The sequence below is a fragment of the Oncorhynchus keta genome, chromosome 17 (assembly GCF_023373465.1).
Source record: "Oncorhynchus keta strain PuntledgeMale-10-30-2019 chromosome 17, Oket_V2, whole genome shotgun sequence".
Classification (NCBI taxonomy): Eukaryota; Metazoa; Chordata; class Actinopteri; order Salmoniformes; family Salmonidae; genus Oncorhynchus; species Oncorhynchus keta.
The window spans coordinates 11,200,410-11,215,897 of record NC_068437.1 but is presented as its reverse complement, the minus strand read 5'-3'; the positions used below and the strand labels follow the sequence as shown (position 1 = coordinate 11,215,897).

At 44.2% G+C, this 15,488-nt stretch overlaps 1 protein-coding gene across 4 annotated transcripts in view; it reads left to right on the top strand.

Moving 5' to 3' along the window:
* Window positions 1–15,488, top strand: part of LOC118396422 (protein inscuteable homolog) — an 85,386-nt gene that overhangs the window by 27,362 nt on the left and 42,536 nt on the right. For 3 of the 4 annotated variants that reach the window (XM_052465459.1, XM_035790621.2, XM_035790623.1), the window contains exon 2: window positions 12,901–13,229. In XM_052465459.1, the coding sequence (XP_052321419.1) occupies window positions 12,919–13,229 (311 nt within the window). In that variant the 5' untranslated portion in view covers window positions 12,901–12,918. Of the gene's footprint in view, window positions 1–3,013; window positions 3,210–12,900; window positions 13,230–15,488 lie in introns of those variants that run through there. The other variant, XM_035790622.2, reaches the window with a different exon arrangement.

Genomic DNA, 15,488 nt, shown 5'->3' with positions numbered 1-15,488 from the left:
GGTTCTCCCATCTCCACAGAGGAACTCTGGAGAGTGACCATCAGGTTCTTGGTCACCTCCCTGACCAATGCCCTTCTCCCCCGATTGCTCAGTTTGGCCCAGTTAGCTCTTGGAATGAGTCTTGGTGGTTCCAAACTTCTTCCATTTCAAGAATGATGGAGGCCACTGTGTTCTTGGGGACCTGCAGAAATGTTTTGTACCCGTACCCAGATTTGTGCCTCAACACAATCATGCCTCGGAGTTCTACGGACAACTCCTTCGACCTCATGGCTTGGTTTTGGCTCTGACATGCACTGTCAAGTGTGGGAACTTAAATAGACAGGTGTGTACCTTTCCAAATCATGTTCAATCAATTGAATTTACCACAGGTGGACTCCAAAAAAGTTGTAGAAACATCAAGGATGATCAATGGAAACAGGATGCAGCTGAGCTCAATTTCGAGTCTCATAGCAAAGGGTCTGAATACTTATGTAAATAAGGTATCTGTTTTTTATTTTGAATACATTTGCAAACATTTCTTGCTTTGTCATTATGGGGTATTGTGTGTGGAATGATGAGCAAAAGAATTGATGTAATCCATTTTAGAATAAGGCTGTAACGTAACCAAATGTGGAAAGGGAAAGGGGTCTGAATACTTTTCGAATGCACTGTATGTTCTCTGCTTGTGCCAATGGGCTGCCACCCCAGCTCTACCAGAGTTGAGCTCCAACAACATCAAAGCTTTTCTTTTCTTAATATGAAGCCTCACAGTTCTCCCTTGCTCGACGAATGGAGAAGTATTTCAACAAAACAAGTGAAACTTGTCCTCAGTGAATCAGACTTCTGATATATTGTGGTACTTTCTCTCTAAAGTTAAGATGGCGGACAGGAAAAAAGGATAAACGTGGAACATTTTAGAAGTAAATATGGAATGAGGGAATCCACAAGCCTTCTGGAAGATCTGATGAAGAAGAAGATGGTGGACAGAAAAAAAGGAGAAAAGTGGAACATGTTTTGAGTGAATATGGAGTGGTGGATGACACAGAACTTTTGGAAGAGCAACAGAAGGAAATTGAATGTAAACGAGAGTGAGGATGAATTAACTGCGGTGGCAGGTCCGGTGAAGACTGCTGAGTTTGAGCCTCTTCCTGATGATGACAAAGATGATTCTGGCCCAGTAGAAGTTAGATTTTTTTGGAGAGAATGGATCCTTGTCTTCTGGCAGATCCATATGTGGTGTCAGGTTGGGTGGAAAGCAGGTTGGGGAATGTTGGGTTGGTGAAAGTGGAATCATTTCTGCTGTCCAGAGGGAGCGTGCACCACACCACGTGACTGGGGACAAGAACTGTGTCTTGCTTTCCTCTCCGGAGCAGGGTGCCGTTAAAAGGAGTGATAACTGGGGTGGCGTTAAGTGTTGAGGAGGATCAACTGAAGTTGAAGATTCCCGGTGTCTGTGACGCCCGCCAATTGGTGCGACGCAGACCCAGTGGGGAGCGTGGTGAAACAGAGAAGACACTGTCTGTACTACTGAGTTTTGATGCAGAGTCTTTAACAGATAAAGTCAGTTATCACTTGTGTGTTTGTTCTGAATCCATTACAGTGTTTTAAGTGTCAAGCTTATGGTCATGTGGCAGCAGTGTGTAGGAGGGAGATTCCTAGATGTGATAAATGTGCAGGAGAACGTGAGTGCCTAGATCCTGTAGTTTGAATAGATGTTAGATGGCTTAATAGTTATGCTCAGTGATTTCATACACGTGTGTTTAAAACTTACCAGCAGTTACCGCAGTCCATTGGCCTAAAGTAAGTAACTAGTTATTTCCCCCCTCTGTTAGCATTGGCAAGCCATAAGCTAAGTCAGAGGGTTCTCAAACGCTTTGGCCCGTGACCCCAATTTGATAAACTATTTTTCATGACCCCACCATGTAAAAAAAAGTGATGTAATCAATGGCCAATGGACTATGACAGTCTATTACAAATCAGTCTGACAGAACTTTTGACAGTATTTCAATCTGAAGGAAGTCTGGTTTGAAGTGAATGAAATCAATCAGAAAGGTATCAGGAAGTTCAGAAGATCATCAGGCAATAATTATGTATGATCTTTTGTGTAGAAAATAAAGTTATCATTGATGATGTTCTTTTTTCCCCCAGTCTGATTTAGTGCCTGGTTTTGTCCACTCTGACTCCTATGCGACTTGTGGGCATTGTAGAGCAAAACAGTTTGATCTTCCAGTGACGGGGTTATAATATTTTGTAGCTTAAACTGTTCAAAAGGTAGAGCCACATTTGTAGGAAGAAAACAGAACTGCTCTGTTTATTACTGACATATCCCCAGTTCTATGAATTTCTTTACATTTTATTTCAGTTTCTCTCGTAACCCCATTTTGAAATAAGGTAACCGCTAGTTTGGGAAAAAGCTAACTCAAACCAAAAATACCACTGTTATCTGGGGAATGCTCTACTTTTAGACTCTCTTGAGATATCAACAAGAGGGGATTTTGGATTCTGGAAAGAACCTGTTGATCTTTGCAATATTCTTAAACCTAGGGCAGATTGTTCAGTGTGCCAGCTAGCCCACTGATTATTTGGTCCTTGACTATTTGGTGTCAATCTGCTTAGCCACCTATGGTGTAGCTAGCAGCATTTTTGATATACCGGTTTGTTTCTTTTAACACTGTCTCCTCCCGTGCCCACCATGCTGGTGTTTATATCACTATGGGTTCCATGGTACCGTAGTCTCTTCCAGCATAACTATCTTTTGTTGCTAGCATGCCTATAGCTTTTGTTTGCTGCTTCAGTCGCTGTGAACAGGCTCTGTTAGTGCTGCCCTGTGGGTCTGAGAGGACAGGGCCCACATTGAGACAGCCCACTGTGTGTGGGACTGGAATGCCAGAGCAGAGCAAAGTGCCGTCATGTTCCCACCACCCACCCAGCCATCCTACCCATCCTTCCCAGGCCTTCCCCTCCCAATGACAGCCTCATAGCTGAGGTTGTGACCACAGTCTCCTCCTGTGAACCTCCTCTCATAGCTCAATTAGAGGACTGGTAGGACACTATGCCGTCTAGTCGCCCATACGGGGCATATCATGTCTATTTAAAGGCCAGGGAGGTCAGATGGCTGCGCTAGTTAGTTACTTCCTGGGAACCCACTCTCCCAAGGGAAAACAGAGCTGTGGGATTGGTTTGAGGAATTTGTCTAGCACCACTCTGAACTTTAAGTTTTTTATTAGATGGTAAGTGGGCTTCCTTATTCCTTCTTAAACTGCATAGTATCCCGATTCTTCTTTTGTTATATTTTACTTCCTCTGGCAAACTAATGAGGAGCTCTATAGGGCTGTATTTTGCTTTATGTTTTTGGCTTGTGGACCCAATTGCTGAATACAGGCAGTGGTTTCACGTAAAGACTGAAATGGGCTTAATGTTCCCCCACAAAGCATTAAAAAGTCCTGAAAATGTATTGCTAACTGTGACTCTGCAATTATTAAGACCACAGACATTGAGGCCTGCAGACAATGACATGTTTGTCTGGAACTGTTTGCAGTATCTTACACCAAATAAAGGAAAATAGCAACGACTGTGTGGTGTCTCAGTGACTCTGCTAATTGTACGGTAGCTCAGTTTTTAAATGGCCGACATTCAGGACTTTCATAGTAATCAGCATAAACCTTTAGTGCAATGTATGTCACATTGTTTGCTACCCCATGCGGTTAAGGAATTGAATATTTTGTGGTGAATTAGTGAGATGGATCTCATGCACAATGCAGGGGCTGACAATACACGCTGGAGATGGATACCACATAAGACAACACACGCGCGCGCACACACACCCACACACACAAACTGCAAGTGCCGCAATAAATGAAAGTGCACACCTGAGTGATTTCCCTCAGCAGCCCTTAGACACACAAACCGCTAGGCGGTTGTTATTCTACCCCATATGTGACACGGCTAAAACAGAAGTGTCCTTTGTTTCTGCACCTGAGCCGACCACATTCTCCATGGCACGGGCAGGAAGCCATTTGGACACTCAGATTTCCTTTTAGACTTGAAAATAACACTGAAACATGGTTTCTGAGGAACGTTAGGAAAATACCTCAGCAGCACTATAATTTCAAGTCAGTAAAATACCAAGATGTCAGAGCTTTGACGTGTTCTAATAGTACCATGTTGTGCAGGTCACAAATCAAATCACAGTTTATTGGTCGTGTACAGTACAACGTTTTCTTTTAGATGTTATCGCAGGTGTAGCGAAATGCTTATGTTTCTAGCTCCAACAATGCAGCAATATCTAGCAATACAAAACAATACACGCATAATCCACAATAACATTTAAAAAAAGAACAAGAAAGTAAGACATATCATAACGAGCAATGTCAGTCTGGATTATAAATATATATTTGTGTGAATGATGTGTGTATAGACAGTATGGACAGTATATGAATAGAAAAGATGTGAACAGCAATAGTTATATAGGATGAGTCATGAATAAAATACAGTATGTACAGTACATATGCCAGCAATCTCTAAGGTTCAGGGCAGGGTACTGTACTGTCTCTGCCTTCTAGATGGTAGCGGAGCAACTACAGTGCCTTCAGAATGTATTCACACCCCTTGCTTGACTTTTTCCTCATTTTGTTGTGTTGTAGCCTGAATTTAAAATGGATTACATTGAGATTCCGTGTCACTGGTCTACACACAATACCCCATAATGTCAAAGTGGAATTATGTTTTTTGAAATTTGTACAAATTAATTCAAAATGAAAAGCTGAAATGTCTCGAGTCAAGTATTCAATCCCTTTATTATAGCAAGCCTAAATAGGTTCAGGAGTAACAATGTGCTTAACTTACCCGAGAAGCCTGAGCTGTCAGCGCCTCATGAGGCCTGAACTGTCAGAGCCCATATATGGAATCAGAACCTGCTGCAACTCTGCTATGCGCACTGACAGTCCATAGACCTCATGGTTCCAAAAACAATACTTACCTTGCGAGCCTGACATGTCAGAACACGTATCGCAAGGAACCGCAAGTCCAAAACAGAACCCTTGTCGTGACTTGGTGAAGAACCCAATCTCGGCTGCATATTATCGACCAATCGATGAACTAGGCAGGCCGAGGCTCAAACCCACAGGAACCTACAGTAACCTGGAAATGGTGTACTCAGGCACTCCCAGGCAGCCCAAGGCTCAAACCCACAGCAAACTGTGGTAATCCTGATAATGCACACTTCATGCGCTGCCGCACCCCAAGACAGCCCAAGGCTCAAATCCACAGGGAACACTGCTAACCCGAATAAATGCTCCACCTGCACACTGCCATAAGAACCCTATGAGCCTCACCTGTAGCAGTTACATCCAAGCAATAAAACCTCACAAAGGTATGTGAGGAACCCCAACTCGCTGAATCACACATATCACCAATCATCATGCCCCTGAACTATGTCGAAGATGCAGCCACACCCCTAGTGGATTAAGGTTTACCACACACCGCTAGGCAACCCTTGTCATTTGCTGTCGTATGCCACAATCCAATAGGAATGACGCTGCTTAGAAAGCACCCTACCCCATGTGAGAACTCCAAACAGGAAGGGTGTACTACTAGCTTGTGGAGATTCCCAACGCGCTTGGCCGACGCCAAGGCCATTAGCGTAGTAGTCTTGTAGGAAAGGACCTTCAGGTCCACAGACTCCAATGGTTCAAACGGAGGCTCACACAGTGTCCAGGACCAAAGCCAGGTCCCTGAGGTCAGTGCCATAGGCTTAGACACTGGTCTGAGCCGACGCAACCTTTCAGGAACCGCACCACCAGGGGATGAGACCCCAGGGTAGAGCCGTCAATCTCTTCATGACACGCCGAGGTGGCTGCCATATAAACCTTTAATGTGGGAAAAGAAAGGCCCTGCTCAAAAAGTTAATGCAAGAACATCAAAATGTTCACCAAATGACACGGAACCCTTCAAGGGTCCCCGCCCAACAGGTGGATAATCTCCGGGAACCAGGGTTGTCTGGGGCAACAAGGAGCCACAAGATTCAATAACAGACTCTCCTGACGGACCTTCTCCACGGTGGCTTGAATCAGGACCACCGGAGGAAAATCATAGCGCAGGGTCCGCGGCCACTGATACTCCAAAATATCGGTTCCCAACAGAGAGCCCAGCCAGATCGCTCATTGAGAAAAACAGACGACAATGCAAGTTTTCTCGTGATACTTAAAGATCTACGTCGACTCTGCTGAAACGGTCCTATGTCTGGGCAACCACCGAGGGTTGCAGTTTCCACTCCGTAGAGCTAGGATCCCCCCTGGAAGGTAGATCCGCACCCACGTTGAGAGATCCGGGAAGATACGTTAGACATAAGCACTGCTCCATATGAGCCACCACCATCCTATTGTAGTACCTTACCAACATATGCTGGCCATCCAACATCAGAAGGAAAAGCATCAGCTCTAAAAAAACACTTTTATTAGCTCTAGATAATTTAAATGCAGCGCCCTAGAAACTGAATGCGCTGAGCCGGAGTCAAACAACTTTTCTTTCAATTCATTATGAACCCCAGAGACTGAAAATGGGAAACCAGCTTGGCAGTGTGGAGCTGAACCCGTTCCCTCGACTCTGCTACGTTCAGCTAATCATCCAGATAGGCCAATATGCTGATCCACCCTCGCACTGCACAGGTGCCAAAGCCGTCTCCACAACCATAGAAAAGGTGCAGGGCAGTAGGGTGAGACTTAAAGGCAGAACCAGGAAGTCATACGCCACACCCTCAAAATTAAACCTCAAATTTTCTGTGGGGAGGAAGTATAGACACATAAAAAAAATGCATCCTTCAGATCTATGGACGTAAACTAATTGCTGGGACGCACCGACTACAATAGCCTGCGAAGTGTGAGCATTTTGAAGTCCAGGATGGGACGCAACATTCCTTCGCTGTTGGGAATTAAGAAGTACTGGCTGTACCAACTGCTCTGTACTTTTGACACCAGGGACCACCTCTCTTAAGACAGGCGCTATGACCTCGGGGATCATTGACGTAATGACGCCACAAAAAAAGAGGAGCACAGCGATCTGCAGACTGTACCCCCTCGTCACTGTCCTCATCAGCTATGGTGAAACGCCACTGGACGGAGCACGCTGCCAGTCTCCCATACATTATCTCCTGAAGGCTGCAGAATGCTGCTCTGAGGACTGGGATCCTTTGTTTTTTTCTCTCATGGTTTTTAAAATATCCACCACTATTGACAAATGTGGGGAAGAAACTGTTTATTATGCCCACATCTGGACAATACCGCACTCTTGATACCCCTGAACAGAGAGGAACCTTGGGTAGAAACAATGTTTTGTGGTACAGCCATTCTGATACCCGACCCACACCGGCAAATTGGCAACTTTCCCCCATTGACGAGCCACTTGGTAGCAGTGCTGTCACTCTAAATGCATGGGGAGTAGGCCCCCAAGAACAAGCCCCCAGCCTCCACCTATGGTCGCGAGGTCTGCTTCTTCCCCTGCGCTGCGGAGGGATCTGCTTTCACCCCACACTCCTTCGACCCAGAATGGTGTCTGTGCCAAGACGTCCACCGCTGCCCAGAAGCACCAAGACGGTAAAAAACCGACCTCTAATTCCTGGAGGAATTCCACTGCGGGGGAGAAGACAGCCAATCCACCCCCAGGTGATCTGCCGTCCTACGACACAGCTCCGTCAAAGGCGTATTATCCACAAATACTTCACTCACCCCTTATAAATACAAAGCTGCGGACTTAGGCTGCCACGGACTGATGTCATTTGACTCACATTCTAAAAACCCTCCAGAGCCAACCAGGGATAATCCGGACTCTGAACACTGCCAAAGAAAACCGGAATGAGTCTCACTCGGCTCTCCCGGCCTCAGACAACCCCACCCCCGACGTCGCTTCACAGGAAGACCCTTTGCCAGCAGCCCCAATCTTTCTCACAATGTCCCAAATGGCATTTTTTTATAAGGAATAAGCTCAGGAAATATTGATATATTTAACATATTTATCCCCTTATTTTTGTTGCCACAAAACTGCTTCCATGCTCCCATTCATTTGTCTGGGTTACCTTCAGGCGAGTTAGTAGGCCAAACCGTTTGGACACTACAGACAATTTTGTGAGAAGAATAATTTTCGGGGCATCTCCAGGTTTGACAAACAGCGCCATAGCTATGCCACTTTCCACCACAGATGCGGAATGACGCCAGGCGGATGCGGTGGATTCGCAACCCATGCAAAAAAACGGATGTCTAGCTTAAACTGACGGGTTTCGATGGGTATTTTGTTCCTCATGTTCATTAGATTGACTCTTAAGGATTTTAATCTAGTAACTTTGAACCTCGACGTCGAAACCGGATAAGAAACGTGACTTTTTCCTATCAACAAAGTCTAGCTGGCCAGCTGATTTGTTTTCTTTTGAATTCCTTCAATGAATACCTGCATTGAAGTTATTCACCTTATCTCCTGGAGGACTACAAAGGACCACGAAGTACAGGAATGGGAGACACTCACATATTTTACTCAAGTGGATTCCATCTTAGTCTCAAAAGGATAGAGCAAACCCTTAGTATGGAGCTCAAAAATGTACTTCTTCCACTTTGGAATCCTTGCGGAAAAAACTCAAACATCCAAGATGATGAGGCGTTTAGAAATCCATTAATAAGCCAAAAGAGTCCACACAGAACTGTAAGCCTCCCTCTCTTGCTCCTCTCGCGGCTGAATGTTGTAGTGTTGACCGCAACAATTTAAGAACATTGCCCAAAAGCCCATTCATCCCAGCACACTCCACTCGCCAGTCACCTGGCAATTTTGCTCTTTTTAATACTCATCCCTGAACAACAAAGCCCTACTCGTCAGTGGCATTATTGTGGACGAATGTGTTGATGTTCTGTGCCCAACAGAGACATGGCAACAACCTAATGACTATTACCTGCTTAACCAAGCAACACCACCTGGCTACGTTTACCTTGTCAAACCTTGTGCTCTGGGTCGTAGAGGTCGGCTTGCTGTCCTTCATTGATCTGACTCGAAGGTCAAAGTCACACATGTACTCCAGGTAACCTCTTTTGAACATATAGCCTGTACAATATCTGTCCCTCAACCACTGCTTATAGTCCTCATCTACCGGCCACCTAAAACCTCTCCAGTCTTTCTTTCTGAGTTAGCTGAGCTCCCTGTGTCCTGCCAAACTATTGTTAGGGGACTTTAACATTCATGTGGACTCTGAAGGATGTGCTTTGCCGGAGACTTTACTGCCCTTTTGGATTGCTTCAACTCTACATAGCATGTAAACTTCCCCACCCATGACAGAGGCCATGTACTTGTCCTTGTGTGCACAACAGGCATGGCTCCCTCCAACCTGTCAGGTCTGGACAAATCCATATCTGACCATGAGGCCATACTGTTCAGTGTGCCCGCCCCCATGCCCAAGCCAACAAGTGCACCAACACCTCGAGAAATATAAAAAGGATTAACACAGCTTGGATATGCAATCACATGACACCCCTGAACCTCATGTATCCTCAGTGACTGACCTGGTGGCTCATTATAACATTGAGCTCTCCTCCCACCTGGATGCTCTGGCTCCCCTTAAAACAAGGGTGGTCTCCGTCAACATCCCAGCGCCATTGTACCCTCCTGAGCTGCTTGCCATGAAAGCCATAGGACGACGACTAGAATGGCTCTAAACACAGACAGGGCTTATTGTCCATAAGGAGGCCTACCAAGACCAGAAGGACCTACTTGCCACAACCAAATCTGCCTATTTCTCCAACATCATAAGGAATGAACAAGGAAACCCAAGACTGCTCTTCTCGATCATCAACAAACCTCTCCGCCCATTGGACAACCCCTCTCTCACAATCACCTCTGACCTCTGTGACGGTTTTCTGGCCTCCTTTCAAAACAAAGGGGATGATATCTACCAACAGCTGCAACAATCTCACCCTTCATAGTATTAAAATGTATTAAAATGTGCTTAAAAACAGTATGTGCATTTTCCCACCAGAGGTGTTTCCATCAAACTGACTTGTTGTGGATAAAAGGCTGTGCGTGATGACATAGTGCAGATAAAAATAACTTTGATACATTTTTTATCTGACATGAACTTTACTCACATAAAATGTTGGATAAAATCCTGGTTGGTGATGATATCAGATTTGCCCTCTCTGTACTGTACTTGCGGTGCCAAGACTGCAGTGAAACAGTACTCACCTCTCTCTCTCTCTTTCTCTCTCTCTCTCTCTCTCTCTCTCTCTCTCTCTCTCTCTCTCTCTCTCTCTCTCTCTCTCTCTCTCTCTCTCTCTCTCTCTCTCTCTCTCTCTCTCTCTCTCTCTCTCTCTCTCTCTCTCTCTCTCTCTCTCTCTCTCTCTCTCTCTCTCTCTCTCATAGTAGATTTGTCTAATTGACTTCGTCGTTATTTTTCTCACCAACAATGGCGATTTTAGCATGTAAACCTTGGTGGGGTAATAAAATGTTTTGTTGATGAATGCCAGCAAAGCCGTTATACAACACTAAAGAATACATTAATTGCACTATAATGGTGACAAACGTTGCCGACAAACTGTTAGGGCCTACATTAATCTGTCCCAACAGCAGAGTCCCAACAGCAGTCCCAACACCTTACCACCGCTACACCTGGCTGTCAGCTGAGCCTTGTCTGTCAGCGAAACAGTTCATTCAGACTCATTTACAGCCTTTAATAAAAATATAGCTGATATGGCTGACTTGTTTGAACAAATGTAGTTTCTACTAACAATTGAGATTTACAAACTATGGCATAAGGGGACAAAGAGCGGATAAGAGGCGATCCGTAATTTCGATTAAGACATTAATGAGCGAGCTAGGACGGACGTAGTCAATATAACTAGTTGTTCAGCACTTTTGAAATGTACTTGTAGGCTCTAGAAAGAGGCCCAAATCCCGACTTGGAATTCAGAGTTGGATGACCATTCCCCAAAAAAATCTGTATTTTCCCAGTCAGAGCTAATTTTATCTGAGTTCCCAGTTGTATTGAACCTTTTTTTGTGATATCCAATAGGTAGTTACAATCTTGTCTCATTGCTGCAATTCGCCTACGGACTCGGCAAAGGTCAAGAGCCAAGCCACACTGCTTCTTGACACACTGCTCGCTTAACCCGAAAGCCAGCCGCACCAATGTGTCGGAGGAAGCACTGTCAAACTGACGACCGACCGGCCCGCCACAAGGAGTCACTAGAGCACGATGAGACAAGGACATCCCGGCCAGCCAAACCCTCCCCTAACCCGGACGACGCTAGGCCAATTGCTCGCTGTCCCATGGGTCTCTCGGTCACGGGCAGCTGGGATCGAACCTTGGGCTGCAGTGGCATCCTAGCACTCATTGTTGAATTTGCGATTTCCAACTTATTGTGTAATGTTTATGTCCAGTGGCCGATGAGCACCAATACGTTTTATTTATTATTTATCTTCATATGACAAGGATTGAAAAGGATTTCCCAGTAGATTGCTGACTTGATGCAGGATGATGACTCCTTGTTTAGCTTGCTACCTAAGACTTTGAAAGTAGGATGTTGACATAATCAGTCCAATCAAAGCTAAGGTAGATATAACGTGATTTGACGTAATTTTATCTGTGATCAATGACCTTGAGCCTTGTTGGATGGGCCTAATGTAAGTCTATGGCAGCACCCAAGAGGCTTGAATATTTTAGCTCTACCCGTACATGTTGCGGTGACGTAGTGTCTCTATGAGTGACAGAACACTGAGCCAATCACGACGCAACTAGAGAACATTACCAACCCCTACACTTCGTATTTTCCGCTGGCTGCCCCACCACCACAGAAAGCACTGAGCTGCCTTAACCAAGACAGCAAAAAAGAGACCTTGTTTGCATGCGGCTTTATTAACTCAATGATACATTTAAAAAAAATGTTTTTACATTGTTTGCAAACTGATATGTAGATTAAAAAAACATGAGCTGGCGCACACCCAGGAATAAAAATTGTGTGGAGGTTCTAACTAACGGTGAATAAACTGTGCCTTCCTCACAGTGATGTCGAAACGCTGGTAAATACCCATTCAATTGCTGGGAGTTTATACATGGAGTGTGCGACTTTCTTTATTTTCATAGTTTACCACGGTGACTAACCAAGTCACTGGGCCAGAGAAGTTGACTATGAGTCTCATACGTAGCTATGTGCTGATCATAGTCCTACAGTAAACATGAAATCTGTAATCTGTAATCATTCCACAGCAGGATGCCATTAACTAAATGGATTATAATATGGGACCCCCCCGCCCCCTCATGCCACAGCGGGTTTTAAAAATGGACTAATCTAAATGGGATACATCAATAAAAATGCAGAATAAAATTGCAGGCACTTAAGAACTTCAGCTCCCTTGCCTGGGTTCAAAGTGGAGAGTTACTGGCTGGCAGCCAGCCAATAAATTAGAAGATAAGAAATATTATTCCACTGGCACACCGGGGCCTATAGCTATTTAAAACGGGAGCTTTATTGATAATTGAATTACTCTGGTAAAAAAAAAAAGAATAGTAGGCTTGGATGCAGATCAATAAGGAGAGATTGTAGTGGGTACGGTGTCATGGAAACGACACAGCCAAAGAGGCTGTGTGTGTGTGTGTGTGTGTGTGTGTGTGTGTGTGTGTGTGTGTGTGTGTGTGTGTGTGTGTGTGTGTGTGTGTGTGTGTGTGCGTCAGCGCGTGTGTGCATCTGTCTGTGTATGATTATGTAAAATGTTCAGGTCCTTCTTTTACAATGTTCGATTTAGGATTCTAATAAAGTATCAATTCGTGTTCAAGTGGATAGGTGATGCAATAAATTGTGTATTACTTACTCTACATTACCAAATGGTGAAATTGATAGAAAATAGCAATGTGTGACTTTGGATGGTCTAATAATAATCTAATGTTGTTTATTGCAGGTGCTGTGCTGAAGTGGTATGGACACAGGTAGAATGGCTAGTCCTCAGAGCTCCAGAATGGCTAGTCCTCAGAGCTCCAGAATGGCTAGTCCCCAGAGCTCCAGAATGGCTAGTCCTCAGAGCTCCAGAATGGCTAGTCCTCAGAGCTCCAGAATGGCCACTCCTCAGACCTCCAGAATGGCTAGTCCACAGAGCTCCAGAATGGCTAGTCCTCAGAGCTCCAGAATAGCCACTCCTCAGAGCTCCAGAATGGCCACTCCTCAGAGCTCCAGAATGGCCACTCCTCAGAGCTCCAGACACAGTAGCTCTGTTTCATCATCTCCAATGAGGTAAGTGCACACGACTCGCATGGTGCACATATGACATAATATGCTTTGTCTGTATCTATGGGACTGTCAGCCTCGCATCAGTCTCTTGAGACACACACCAACACACACACGGCTGCACACACATTCAACAGCGCAATAACCTACGCATGAGTACACAAATACAAACACACACATGCACAATAACACACACATATAGGCTACACAAAGGCACAATAATGTTGTGTACACTGTTGCTACTAATAGTAGTAATACTGGTAATAAAATAACCTCAGATTCAGATCTGTAAATGGGTCTAAAAACACATGGGATATATGGTGTCATTATGCAGTCTTTGCCTGGGTTTGAGAGCGAACGCATCACCACCCTGCAACTGTTAGAGTGGGATGTGTCTCTGAGTTGCCAAAACACACACACACGCACACACACACACACACACACACACACACACACACACACACACACACACACACACACACACACACACACACACACACACACACACACACACACACACACACACACACACACACACACACACACACACACACACACACACAGTCTAGGATTAGACCTCCATGCACGCAAATACATTCAAATGCACTGCGAGGACTGTTTCGTATTCTGAAGATTCCAACATATGGCACTCACATACAGACAGTCAGGAATGCACGGGACATGTTCTCACACACTTACTTTTCAATCAGATTCAAATTAATCGCATACACATGAATCACATACACATAGGAATAAAAAAAGAACATACACATATGCAGATATCACAAAAACATCTACATAGACATACACTGAAATAGACCCTATAAGGTAACAGAGGACACTATCCCTGCATGCAAACTGTTTGGTTGGTCACCTTCTGCCTCAGGTTCAAGCCTGAAAGAGGCAATGTCATACACTGCAGCCAGGAGACCAGCAGTTTCATAATCAGCCAGATGTGTGTGTGTGCTCTTTTACAGATGATGTTATGTGTGCTAGCGTGCATAGGCCTACTGTGTGTTTGTGTGTGTGTGTGTGTGTGTGTGTGTGTGTGTGTGTGTGTGTGTGTGTGTGTGTGTGTGTGTGTGTGTGTGTGTGTGTGTGTGTGTGTGTGTGTGTGTGTGTGTGTGTGTGTGTGTGTGTGTGTGTGTGTGTGTGGAGCCCATTCCTGGACTGCACTTAAGAGCTGTCAGTCTGCTTTGCGCTGATGGAAACATCTGGAAGTCAGATGTCTGCCTCATACCTCAGATCCCAATCACCGTCTCTTAGTCTCGGGCAGGGCATTTCTATCCCATGTTCTACTTCAGGAGGAGTGTATGCGACAACCTCGATCATCAAAGCACAGCAGGCTAATTAATTGGTATATACAGCCTAGGGTTGCAAAGCTACCAGTAGTTTACCAAAGTTACCGTAATCTTCAGTAATGTTGGTAATTAAAGGAAAATCTATTGCAATCTATCGTAACTTTAATAATTTATTCTTGAATAACTCACTTTTTTTCAAATTCATAAATGGTATCCATATTGTCCATGAGTTTCTAGTAGATAGACAATATGGTTCAAGAGAAAATGGCCTAATTGCCTAATTAATGAAAAAAGCATCTAATGAACTATTATTTTCAATTTACTCTGCATGTCTTCCAACTATAGACGTTTTCTTTACAAACTGCCACCAGCACATTGACAACAAACAAGTCAAATAAATGTGTGTAAAAGAATGATATTTCATGCTCAAACCTTCATATTAAACACCAATGGCATTCACTAAGTTGATGGTTAAAATGAGGATAATGTTTTACAGCTTAGTCATTGTATTTTTTACATTATAATCATCTTATTTTATTATTTAATATTTGACATGTGATAAGGCTCAAACAAAAGTCCTTGCAGGCAAGATTATAATAAATTGTTCCAAGTAGATGTTTGCGGTGCTAATTCTAAAAATAATCCATGTAAAAATATATATCCAAAGGGAAAAGCACACTTTGAAAGTTCCCAGTAATACCCTCCCTTTGCAACCCTAATACAGCCTGAAACATTTGTATGCAAAATCGTGTAAATGTTCCTTACAAGCCAGACTGTTAAATAAAATGACCTTTGAACTTACTCTAGCGCTTGTCTGTGCAGTTTATCCTTCAGCTGCTCTAAAGTTTTGACAAAATATCCACAGGAAAGTATTGTTTTCCTGACTATTTAGACAGTCGGTATGTATATGGTTCGGCTCTGCACCGAGATAAAGTTGGTTAGTACGACCATCTGTAGAGCATCT